Source organism: Geospiza fortis, unplaced genomic scaffold (genome assembly GCF_000277835.1).
Source record: "Geospiza fortis unplaced genomic scaffold, GeoFor_1.0 scaffold662, whole genome shotgun sequence".
Taxonomy (NCBI): domain Eukaryota; kingdom Metazoa; phylum Chordata; class Aves; order Passeriformes; family Thraupidae; genus Geospiza; species Geospiza fortis.
In genome coordinates this window covers 1676530-1689028 of record NW_005054450.1, presented here as the reverse complement: position 1 = coordinate 1689028, position 12499 = coordinate 1676530, and the positions used below count along the sequence as shown (strand labels likewise).

The 12499-nt window shown below is 46.0% G+C and overlaps 1 protein-coding gene and 1 pseudogene across 2 annotated transcripts in view; both read left to right on the top strand.

Moving 5' to 3' along the window:
- Positions 1-6503, top strand: part of LOC102032905 — an 8372-nt pseudogene extending 1869 nt beyond the window's left edge. Inside the window, exons 2-6 of the transcript XR_004082426.1 lie at positions 2064-2115; positions 2376-2563; positions 3326-3481; positions 4798-4908; positions 5759-6503. The product of XR_004082426.1 is annotated as an uncharacterized oxidoreductase C663.09c-like (transcript). The remainder of the gene's footprint in view (positions 1-2063; positions 2116-2375; positions 2564-3325; positions 3482-4797; positions 4909-5758) is intronic.
- A 1552-nt stretch (positions 6504-8055) lies between these two features.
- Positions 8056-11093, top strand: AURKAIP1 (aurora kinase A interacting protein 1). Its single transcript, XM_031062564.1, has 4 exons — positions 8056-8218; positions 8331-8419; positions 9132-9565; positions 10295-11093. The coding sequence occupies exons 2-4, from the start codon at positions 8368-8370 to the stop codon at positions 10400-10402; spliced, it is 594 nt and encodes a 197-aa protein (XP_030918424.1). The 5' UTR covers positions 8056-8218; positions 8331-8367; the 3' UTR covers positions 10403-11093.
- Positions 11094-12499: the final 1406 nt, after the last annotated feature.

The window sequence follows — 12499 nt, the reverse complement described above, 5'->3', positions numbered from 1 at the left end:
CTGCTTGAAAACAAGCAATAAATACCTTGTGTGCTGATGAGTCTGCGTCTGGAGCCCTGAGTGCCAGAGGATCTTGTTTAAATCAGAATAGGCCGACTCTTTGTTCATCGTAATTAAAAATCAGCAAGCAGGAAACAACAGATGCTAATCAGAGTTTAATTCTCGTCTTGGACTCCCCACGAGTTTGATTCTCAGGGGTGATTGTTCAGGTGCAGAGCAGTTCTGCAGCTACTATGCTAAATAAACACTGTTAGGGAGTTGTGTTGTGGCTTTTTCTGGGGTTTTGTTTGTCTTGTTTGTTTTTAAATTATCTGTCACAGCACACTAATTAAAAATGCCTTAGCTGGGATATGTTGGCTGTACCTATTTGTCTCAGTCCTCTTTTTCTCATGTTCCTTCTAGTCACAGGAGGGGGAAAATAGGCTTTCCTGCAAGTTTTAGATATTCTAACTGGATTTTTCAGCTTATATCAGGTGTAACATTCTTGAAGACCAAAGCTGCCTAGATCAGCTTTGTGCCTAGGAGCTGCTTCTCAGAAATTTAAACCCCTCAAGTGGGAGTCATTTGTGAACCAAGTAATTAACTGGAAAACCCATTGAATTTTAAACCTAATTTGCATGCAGCTATTGTGATTTCATGCTGTCTGTGTACTGGAGAATGCTTCAGTTCTTAATTGAAAATATTGTTTGCTCACTTCAGAAGCCCCTCAGCCTCTCTTGCCTTTCAGCAGTAGCTGGTAGCTCGTTTCTGTCAGAGAGTAAAGCATATAAATAAACGAACTATAAATAAATGGACAAACCTGGAGCAGCCAGAGCACTCCAGGAGTTGATTATGCACTGAGTGATGCTGTCAAACTGAAATCCAGTGACAACCCAAAGGCACAGAATCACTGCAGGCCTTGACAAGGCAGAGCTGTTTCATCAATAAACAAGCCAGTGTGTTCCGGGCCTTTAATTTATGGAAATCTGTCCCACCAGGCCCTGTCCAAAGTGAGGAATGTCTTCTGGTTTTGTGCTTCTGACTTATTTTTCCTTCCCCCTCCCCTTAATAGCCTTAACTGCAGTTGTAGATTGGCCTGGGTGGGAGAACAAATCTCCCAAACAAGGCTGGAGAGAGCCCTGCAGGGCCTGATGTGAGATAGAAGATGTGATCCATTATGGTTTGCCAGAGCACACCGAGTCCCCGAAGTGGCTCCAAGGGGCAGGGAAGGATTCTTTCCAAACCTGCCCTCCTGACCCCTATTCCCAAAGGGCTCCCAAAGAAAGGGATTTGTTGGGGCTGGAATGTTTGGCCGGGTTTGCTGTGTCTCCTGAACATGACTGGGAATATGGAATCCATCTGTTGTCTTTGGCCACGCTTCCCACTTGGCTCCATGGCACAGAAACCTGAGAGCTCCAGCTGGGCCCATAAATCTAGTCTGGACACACTTTGTGCAGGGGAGAGCAGGGATTTCTGCAGGAATAGCAGCCTGCAGTGCTGACAGGCACTGAGCGAGCTCCAGCAGGGAGGGAATTGTTCTCCTGGACAGTGGCTGTGCCCCAGACTGATTTCTTGGTGGGCTTCACCTCCACTTACAAGAAGTGACGCTAACGAGGCTGCTGGGGAAACGAAATTCCCATGGGGAAATTTTCCCGCAAACAGAAATTCCAAATGGGTTTTTAAAAGCATTCCTGTTGCCCTGAAGGGATGTCCAGCACTAGCTGAGCTTCAGGAGAATTAGGATTTTCTCACAGAATTGGGGAGGCACTGGATTTTTACTGGACTGCTGAGAACTGAGCACTAAAGCTGAGAAATGTCTCACTAAAAATCCAGCACGCTGGAGTCTGGACTAAGCAGGGGAAGAGTCCAATTTCCTGATCTGGCTCTTAGGAAAGCTGCTCAGCAGGCTGGAAAACAAAGGAGAATCTCTGCCTTCAGTCCAATCAGGAAAATATTTCAGTTGTAGTCCTGGAGGTGCAGAATTCAAAGTAATTTATGTGATAGCCATGGATAAATATATATAAAAAATAAAAATAATATACATATATATATATATAAAAAATAAAAATAATTCTTCTTCAGAGGAACTGCAGCAGCTTAGCAAGCAATACAGCAACATCAAGCTCCTGCAACTGGGTGAGTAAAGGGCTTTATTTCTGAAATTAGTTCAGCTTAGGTGAGTGCATCTTAAAAAAATTGGTCTCCTGAGTGATCAGTAGCTGAAAATCATCTTAAGATAACACTGGGGAAATGTAATTCTGTAAAAACTGTGCATTTTCACCTGTGTGCTGCCCAAACATCCCCACTGAGCCTCAGCTTTGGTTTGGCACGGGTTGTCCCGTGCCAGGCATACCCTGCACTGTTCACCTGGGGCTTTTCCTGCCTCCCCTGTGCAGATGTGGTCTGTGAGAACAGCATCAAGAAAGTGGTGAAGGAAGTGGAAGAAATTGTGGGAGACAAAGGGCTGAACTGCCTGATCAACAACGCTGGCATCAACGTGCTGGCCTCGCTGGAGGAGGTCACGGCAGAGACCATGCTCACCATTTATGAAACCAACACCGTCGCCCAGCTGATGGTCACCAAGGTGAGCAGGGATGGGCTCAGTCTGGGGCTTTTCCACATTTGAGCTGGGCTTGTGCAGGTGTTTGTCCTCTTGGAAAAGCACAGAGACAGTTCTGACACGGAGCTGCTGTCTCTGTACGTGGTCTGGGGTCACTTTGTGGCAGGGGGGTGTTGTGTTTGCAGGGAGGGATGATGGATCTGACTCCATGTTCTCATGAAGTAGTCATAAATTAACCTTCTGAGGTAAATTAACCTCAGAAGATTAACTTATTACTTTATGATACTACATTATATTAAAAGAATCCTCTACTATACTAAAGAATACAGAAAGGATACTTACAGAAGACTAAAAAGATAATAATGAAAATTTGTGACTCTCTCCAGAGTCCCAGCACAGATTGGCCAAAGAGCAAAAACAACTCACAGCAGAACCCAATGAAACAATCACCTGTGGGTAAACAATCTCCAAACATATTCCAAAGCAGCAAAACAGAGGAGAAGCAAATGAGATAAGAATTGTTTTCCTTTTCTCTGAGGCTTCTCAGCTTCCCAGGAGAAAAATCCTGGGTGAAGGGATTTTTTCAGAGAATGTGAATGCCACAGTGGGGACGGGAGGTGGGCAGAAGAGGCTGCTGGAGGAAGGTCTCCTTTGGCCACGGGGGCTGAGGAGCCATCACCACGCTGTGCTGGGGGCACAGAGCTGTGCTGGGGCTCCTGCTTTGGATGAGGGAATGATCCAGCTCCAATCCCAATCACCAAATGAGGCAAACTCTGGTTTTCACAGGCGTTCCTCCCGCTGCTGAGGAAGGCAGCACAGCTGGGCACCGGCATGGGCTGTCACAGAGCTGCCATCATCAACATGTCCTCCCTGGCTGCCTCCATGCAGCTCGTCCAGGCCAATGAGATGTTCCTCAAGGTCTATCCCTACAGGATAGCAAAGGTGTGTGGGCTGCTGTGGTGGCGTTCACAGGGGTCCCAGGACGAGGGAAGAGATGAGAATCTTGACTCCATGTTTCAGAAGGCTGATTAATTATTTTATGATATATATTATATTAATGATGATATATATTAAAAGTATATATTATAAAATATAATTATGATATCTATTATATTAAAAGTATACTAAAACTACACTAAAAGAATAGAAGAAAGGATTTCATCAGAAGGCTAGCAAGCAAAGAAATGGAATGGAATGACAATAAAATCTTGTGACTGACCAGACAGTCCAGCTGGACTGTGATTGGCCATTAATTAGAAACAACTACATGAGACTCATCAAAGATGCACCTGTTGTATCCCACAACAGCAGATAATTATTGTTTACATTTTGTTTCTGAGGCCTCTCAGCTTCTCAAGAGAAAAATCAAAGGGATTTTTCAAAAAATATCACAGCTGCAGGCTGCCCTGGGCTGTGCTCCCTGACTGAGGGCAGGTGGAGACCATGCTGGCCTTAGCAAGGGGTGCAGCACCTCTGTGGGCACAAAAACATTCTTATTCTCCATGTGGGTGGAAATGGGAGCTGTGGAATGCTGCACCTGGAGCAACTCCTGGAGAACAGGCTCCCAGATCCCTGCTCTGGTACAGATCCATTCCCAAGGGATTCAGGGAAGAGCTGGTGCCATTGAGTGTGAGATAAAAGGCTCCCAAATCCCTGCTCTGGTACAGATCCACTCCTGAGGGGTTTGGCACTCAGGGAAGAGCTGATGCCATCGAGTGTGGGCTCCATCAGCTGTGTTCCTCTCCCATCCAAGAGAGAGAGCAGGCAGGAAACTCAGCAAAAGGTGTGCTGACCTCTACGTGGTGATGTCAGTCAGTGACAGGTGGGATTTTCAGTTTTCTCACATCCAGGGATTGAGTTTGTACAGATAGTCAGGATCACACATACAGTTTCTCCTACACCACCTACTCATAAGCTGTTAAATGCTTGTTTTCCCTGTTCAGAAGTAAATGAATGTTTGTGTAGTGATTAGTGCAGAAAAACACAGTCCTTATGTCAATATTATTCTCCTCCCAGCTCCTGAGGCGTTTCAAATGCTACTTTATCTTCCATTACAACTTGGTTTCGTTTTTGGGCAGTGAGTTTGTGGTGGCAGAGCTTGCAGAGTTCCCAGAAAGTCTGGATGAGTTGCTGAGAGCCTCTTCCAGCCCCTTGCTGTGGCAGCAGGATGGAAGGGAGGTGCCCAGCAGCTGGGCTCGGGGTGGTGCTCCAGGCTCATTAATCACACATTAATTAATGGGTGATCTCCACTCCTGCAGACTGCCCTGAACATGATCACGCGGTGTCTCGCTGCAGACCTGAAATCAGACGGAATTCTCTGCATCTCCTTGCACCCAGGCTGGCTTCAAACAGACATGGGTGGGAACATGGTGAGTGCCAGAGCTGGAAATGTCACACTGGGCTCCCTTGTGTGGTGGTGTTCACAGGGGTCTCAGGAAGAGGGAAGAGATGAGAATCTTGACTCCATGTTTCAGAAGGCTGAGTTATTATTTTATGATATATATTATAAGAAAATGATCTATTAAAACTATACTAAAAGAATAGAAGAAAGGATTTCATCAGAAGGCTTGAAAGGAATAGAAATAGAATGATAATAAAATCTTGTGACTGACCAGAGTCCGAGACAGCTGGACTGTGATTGGCCATTAATTAAAAACAACCACATGAGACCAATCAAAGATGCACCTGTTGCATTCCACAGCAGCAGATAATTACTGTTTACAATTCATTTCTGAGGCCTCTCAGCTTCTCAGGAGAAAAGATCCTAACAAAAGGATTTTTCATAAAATATGTCCATGACACCCTTGCTGCCCCCTGGCTGCACACACCCCTCCGTGGGCTGTGACACACCAAAATGTCACTGCTGAGTCAGAGATGACACAGATAAATGAGTGACACACTCCATGTATTTTCTGAAGGCTGATAGCTTTATTAAGAATTCCTTTTTATACTCCAGTTTGCTACAGAGAGGGTGCTAAAAACCACCCTTTTGTGAACAACTTTATGAGGAAAACAGCTTATTACAAAACACCACCTGTGGATTGTTTTAATTCTTTCTCTCCAGCTCCCTCAGACCAATTCATGGGAAAGCTTATCCAGCTTTCTCTCTCTCTCTCTCTGACAAAAACACATCCCCCTTCATTCTAGAGCCTCCTGAAGAGTATTTAATTCTCGTCTGCAGGATATTCCCAGTAATGACCTAAGCTTGTTTCATTCCAGGCTCCCATGCAGGTGCAGGAGGCCATCCCAGGTATTCTCTCTGTTCTGGAACGTCTCGGTGAGAAAGAAAATGGTTCTTTCCTGGACTGGCAAGGGGAAACTCTGCCATGGTAGAAGAGCACAGAACTCCACAGGAACAGCTCCTCAGTCACCATTTAACCACTCCTGTCTGTCTCTAGGGGTTTTTTACACGCTTGTTGAAATATCCACCTGACACTCAGCCTCTCTGTGGGTGTGTTTGGAAAGCAGAGGGGCTGAGTCTTTCCCTTGGCATTGCTGCTGCTCTGCTCTAGCTGCAAACACTGCTGTGCTCTCGGTGATGGGCATCTCCTGGAGCCCTCTGAAATGGATCCAAACCTGCAGCTTAAATCCAGGGCCTGCTGCTTCCTTCCCACTTCCAAACCCAAAGTGGGCTTCTGGCTCTTTGCAGAATTAAACAACCTGACCTCAGAGTGGAGGCTCTCAGATTCCAGCATGCTCAGTTACCTCCAGAAAAAAAAAACTCCTTTGATTCCCTTTGTTCCTAACTGAGCCAAGGCTAAAATTGCCCAGCTCTAAACCAAGGGAATTTGTTACCTTCTGTGAATTCCGTGGCAAACTCTGAGTGTCCCCAGGTTGCCAGTGTACACCAGGCACTTGCTTTGTTCCCAGTGGGTGACTAACAGCCTGATATGGGGGTGGGAATGTTGTTTTGTACATAAACTTCTGAAATGTCTTCAATAAAGTCTCAGTCTTGTTTACCGAACTGTTTACTTCATTTAATTTCTCCTCCATAGGTTTTCTCTTTCCTGAGAAGGGAACTTTATTAATTTTCAGGAAGAAACTCTAACCCATATTAACCTTTCAGGGTAGTTGGGTTTGACACAGAGAGGTGTACCTAAACCAGAGACAGACCCTTGTTCTGCTCTGAAATACAACAAGCAGCTGGTGAATAAATCTCTGACAGACCCTTGTTCTGCTCTGAAATACTACAAGCAGCTGGTGAATAAATCTCCTGTGTTCTGGCTGAGGTAGGTACAAAAGCAAAAAGCTCTTTGAAGTCTGGGATTGGCTTCGACATCCCTCCCTCATGCCAGCTGATTAGGCCCTTTCATGCTGTGCCAGGATGGTGGGGTCCTGTGCCGAGGCAGGAAGGACAAACAGCAGCCAGGTGAGGGAGAGGACAGGTGTGGCTGTCCCTGGACAGCGGCCAGCAGACCTGCCCTGGTGCAGACAAGGTGTGGGAGAGGTGGCAGTGTGCCTTCCATGATCCCTGCAGGGACAGCGACAGGATCACTGGAACAGCATCACAGAACCCTTCAGAGAATCACAGAACCCTTCAGAGAACTTCAGAGAATCACAGAATCGTTCAGAGAATCACAGAACCCTTCAGAGAATCACAGAATCCTTCAGAGAATCACAGAACCCTTCAGAGAACTTCAGAGAATCACAGAACCCTTCAGAGAATCACAGAATCCTTCAGAGAATCGCAGCAGGCTGTGAGGGACCATGAAGGGCCTTAAAGTCCTGTGAGGGACCCAGATCGGCACCTTGAGGGACCCTGAGGGACCTTGAAGGGCCGTAAATGCCTGTGAAGGGCCGAGACCAGCCCCTTGCGGGACCCTGAAGAGCCGTGAGGGACCACGAAGGGCCATAACCGCCCGTGAGGGGCCATGAAGGGCCATAAAGTCCCATGAAAGGCCATAACCGCCCGTGAGGGGCCATGAAGGGCCATAAAGTCCCACGAAGGGCCATAACCGCCCGTGAGGGGCCATGAAGGGCCATAAAGTCCCACGAAGGGCCATAACCGCCCGTGAGGGGCCATGAAGGGCCATAAAGTCCCACGAAAGGCCATAACCGCCCGTGAGGGGCCATGAAGGGCCATAAAGTCCCACGAAGGGCCATAACCGCCCGTGAGGGGCCATGAAGGGCCATAAAGTCCCACGAAGGGCCATAACCGCCCGTGAGGGGCCATGAAGGGCCATAAAGTCCCACGAAGGGCCATAACCGCCCGTGAGGGGCCATGAAGGGCCATAAAGTCCCACGAAGGGCCATAACCGCCCGTGAGGGGCCATGAAGGGCCATAAAGTCCCACGAAAGGCCATAACCGCCCGTGAGGGGCCATGAAGGGCCATAAAGCCCCATGAAGGGCCATAACCGCCCGTGAGGGGCCATGAAGGGCCATAAAGCCCCATGAAGGGCCATAACCGCCCGTGAGGGGCCATGAAGGGCCATAAAGCCCCATGAAGGGCCATAACCGCCCGTGAGGGGCCATGAAGGGCCATAAAGTCCCACGACCCTCGGTGACCGCCCGTTCTTAGGCCGCGCGGCTGCTCCTGCCGGCCGCAGGGCTGTGCCAGGGAGCTCGGCTGGGTTTGCCGTGGTTTTAAAGTTAAAACAACCCAAGGTTTATTAATAAATTCCCTCCGCGGCTCGGCTGCCCCTGTGCTTGACTCCCCCAGCAGAGCCCGACAGATTGAGGTTAAAACTAAGAGGATGTTTAGCCTGTCTTTTGGGGATGTGGGGTTAAATAGGGAAGGGTTTTTTAAAGCTGCATGTTTGCATGACTGAATAAATGTTCTTATTTGAACAGTCATTGCTGGCTCTGCTAGTGAACAAAGAGAAACAAAATGTTAATATCACGGCTGAGTTCCCAGTTACTGAAGGCTTCGAGAATTGCAGGTAAATTGGTGTTGTGTGGCCAAAATTTCTGGTTGTTTGGGTTTATTTTCCTAGGCTCACTGGGCTCCCAGAAGGTTTTTTTTCCACCAAGCAGTGCAGGGGAGAGGAGGCTGTTGTTGACTCAGTGGTTGTTAAATGTTTTTATGTCCTGTTTAATATGTAAGTGTGGTGTGGCTTTGGAGAAGATTCCTTAGCAACAGAGAGGTTTGATACAGCAAACACTTCCTTACCATTCCAAATTGATTTTTCCACCAGAAAACACAAGAGCGTTCCCCTTAATGGAATCATGGAAGGGTTTGGGTCGGAAGGGACCTTAAAGGCCATGGAATTCCAACCCCTTCAGCTCCCAATGAAGGGGAACCTTAAAGACCATGGAGTTCCACCCCCTTCACCTCCTACTGAAGGAAAACCTTAAAAACCATGCAATTCCAACCCCTTCAGAACCTCCACCCTGCTCTGCCTGCATGATTTGGGCAGCTTACCCGCTAAAATATAATATATTTTTAGCATGACAGCATTGTAGTTAAAATTGAAAAATCGAAGGGTTGAAAAATCCTTCCTTGCTTCTGTGATGCTGATACAGCTTCTGTGAGCGTCTCCCTTTATCAGCTTGCTGTGGCCAGATCTCTCTGTCAGTTTGAGATCCGGGCAGAGCTTTTCTCTGGAAAATTCTGCAAATTTTTAAGTGCAAACCCCCCTTTTTCTCCCAAAGGCCACCTCCTGCCTAGGTCTGTGTCCTCGTTCCTGTGCTGCCGCTCCCCGTGCGCCCGCTACAGCACCCAGCCCCAAAACCCCAGCGGGGCCCAGCCCCAGCAGTGGCACACGCTGGACCCCGAGCTGGAGGAGATCCTCATCCCCAGGAAACTCTCCATCAGCCCCTTGGAGAGCTGGCTCACCGTCAGGTACTCCCTCCCCAAAGCTCAGCAAGAAGCCAGCCATGAGCGCCCACAGCCCGTGGAGTGTCCCCCTGCTGCTGGCACGGGGCAGGTGGAGGAAGGAGAGGGAGCTCTGGGTGACAAAGTGCAGTGCAGGAACGTGCTGAAGATCCGCAGGAGGAAAATGAACAGGCACAAGTACAGGAAGCTGCTCAAGAGGAGGAAGTTCATCCGCAGGAGGATAAAGGAGGGGCGCAAGAAGAAGCGGCAGGTGAGCTCAGGGCAGGGGGAGCTCCCTGGCAGAAATGTGCCCACACAGCAAAGCAGCCCCTGTGCAGGTGTTGGGGGATGGATTTGGGGAAAAATGAGCTTGAATGAACTCAGCTTGTCTTGCTTGACATTCCCTACAAAAACGATACATCACTTTTGGGTCAAATCCCTGATTTAGGGATTTTTTTTGTCTTGCTTCTTGCATGGACACTAATAACTCTAAAATTGAGGCTTGTCCCCCTTGAATGTAGCTTTGTTTTAAAGTCAAGCTTGTCTTGCTTGACATTCCCTACAAAAACGATACATCACTTTTGGGTCAAATCCCTGATTTAGGGATTTTTTTGTCTTTCTCCTTGCATGGACACTAAAAACTCTACAACTGAGACTTGTCCCTCTTGAATGTAGCTTTATTTTCTGCAAAATTATGGGAAGAAGGAGGAGTTGGAATGGACAGTGGTACTTGACAAGGCTAAATGGAGTGGCTAAAATTTGGTTTTACCTTCTCAGTTTTCCTTGCACAGGACTTTAAAAATGATCCTGCCAATATCCTTGTGCATTTTAATGTCTTCTGATGAATTTTCTGCAGTAAAATTCAATACCTTAACACTTAAAACCTTTGTTTCCTTTGTGTGTGTTACACCTACACTGTCCTTGGGACACGTGGGCAATGGTTATTGCTTCTAAGCTGTGTTACCATTTTTTTTCCTCTCTTTTTTTTTTCCTATTTTAGATCAAATTTGAGAAAGACTTGGAGCGCATCTGGAAAAAAGCTGGCTTGAAAAGTGCTCCTGCAGGCTGGCAAACCCCCAAGATCTACCTGAGGAGTTCCAAGCGATAAAAAAAACCCCCACCTGTCACAAATTTTAACCTGCAATTGTAATTAAAAAAAAATATTTAAGTATGTTGATGACATGTAACCTTTTTCTGATTGTGATGAAAATTGTAGGAAGGAGTTTTCCAAGGAGAAACTTTTCCTCCCCAAAGGAGAGGTGTGAGCTCTTTTTGCTGAATTTCTGGAGTCCCTCTTTGAGATGAGGCTGAACCTAAGAAAAATCAGGTGTGGGAGAAGGGATCAGTGAAAGAATTTCCTGTTGTTTATATGGCACAAACCTTTGGAAAAGTTCTTTTCTAAGTTGCATTTTTTCACAGCCTTACTGCAGAAAGGTTGGGGTTTTCCTAAGTGGGAAATTGGATCAGAATTCCATGGAATTGACCTGCAGGAGCTTTTGTTGTCTCTTATGTGGAGCCTTGGCCATCGTGTGAGCATCCTTAAAAGGCACATTTCTTTTTTTGTTCTATTTTGTGCTAATAAAAAATGGTTATTTTTTTGTCTTTTGACTGACCCCTGTCATGTAAAACATGCAGATATTGGTCAAAGTAGAAGCTCAGAGCTAATTATTCATTAACTACAAAAACTTCTGTGCCTGAGACAAGCCTGATACAATCAGCTGCTTTTGCATGGTTGAAGAGAGTTGTGAAAGCTGTGAAAAATACAGGTGTTTAAAATAAACCCTGACAAGAACTTCTTATCTGGGCTCTGCTTTGGGTTCTGCTTTTCTTTTTGGGGTTTGAGGCAGTTCTGGGATTTAACGTTTGTATTTTGGCAAAGGGCTGAAGGGGAAAAGAATGAGCTGGGAAATTCCCTGAAAATTATTCCCTTTTTTCTGCTGGGAGAGAATAAATTGAAAATGAGGAAAATAATCTGGAAATCATTGCTACACAAAGTGCAGTGTAGGACATCCTGAGCCACAACTTCTCTGGGCCTTTCCACCCCTCACAGGCAAGAATTCCTTTCTAACATCTTAAATCTCTCAGGATTTGTGTTTTCCTTGTGGAAAAACCTCTGTTTTACAAGGCATTAATCAAGTTTTACACCCCAGGGCTGTGTCAGCTTCCTTCAGTGTTTTTGAGCACAGGATGGAATTTAAAATTCACTTAACTGAACAACCAGAGAGATGGAAAATGCCCCTGATTTTCTGTAGAGGGAGCATGAGTCCAGGATATGCTCACAAAGCTTTATTAGGAGCTTCCTCCAAATAAATATCTGAATTCTTCCTCTCCAAAATATCTGAATTTGCACACTTAACAAAGGTTTATGTGCATGTGTAGCTGTGGTAACAAAGCTGCAAACAGGAAAGCTTTGATTTAAAATTCCCCAAATATTGAAGATTTCCGTTATTTTGCTGTTCTGTTTTTGAGAGGAAATGGTTGAAAACCAGACAAATTCCTGGTGTTCATTACAGAGCTTGGAGATAATTGTGGGGAGGTTTTTTTGTGTCACTCATTGCTGGAAAGGTCCCTCAAAATTGGAATATAAATCTCATGTCTCTCACTTTTCCCTAATTCTTGGATTCTATGCAGGCAGCAGCTCAGCTGAACAGAAGAAATTCAGGAATTTTCTCTCAGTGATCAGGTTTGGCTGGAATGAGTTGGCTCTAAAATAGGAAATCAGCTGGCTTGGAGGTGGTGAAAATTCTGAATTTTCTTTCTCTGAACCAAATCCCATTGCAAATGTGGAGGGTGTTGCCCCATTTTGGAAAGCTCAGAGCCCAGCAATGTGGTGGCAGTGGCAAAAATACAATTTCTTTTTAATGTTAACAGGATTTTGGTTGTCCCCTTAACTTGGAGAGCAATGATTCTTACCAGACTAAGAACTAAATACAGTTTTAAGAGTCTTCTCTAGAAAATGTGGTGTTCAATGACATCAGCATGGATTCTTGAGGTTTTTTACAGGCTTCTGGACATAAAAGTTATTTCAGCCACCAATAAATCCAGTTGAACTTAAAAAATACATTCCAGCTGAGAATCAGGCCTGATTGTATATGAGAAGGGGAAAAATGGGAAATAACTGTACCCTGCAGCTTTTTCCTAAAAACCTAGATCAATTTCCAATATTTTATATAACTAGAAAATTGCTGGGTGCTTCATGGTGGTA

Coding starts and splice junctions, on each gene's coding strand:
- AURKAIP1 (XM_031062564.1), top strand. CDS start 8,368: ATGTTAATATCACGGCTGAGTTCCCAGTTACTGAAGGCTTCGAGAATT. Junction 8,420..9,131: donor GAAGGCTTCGAGAATTGCAG/GTAAATTGGTGT, acceptor TTTCTCCCAAAG/GCCACCTCCTGCCTAGGTCT. Junction 9,566..10,294: donor GGCGCAAGAAGAAGCGGCAG/GTGAGCTCAGGG, acceptor TTCCTATTTTAG/ATCAAATTTGAGAAAGACTT.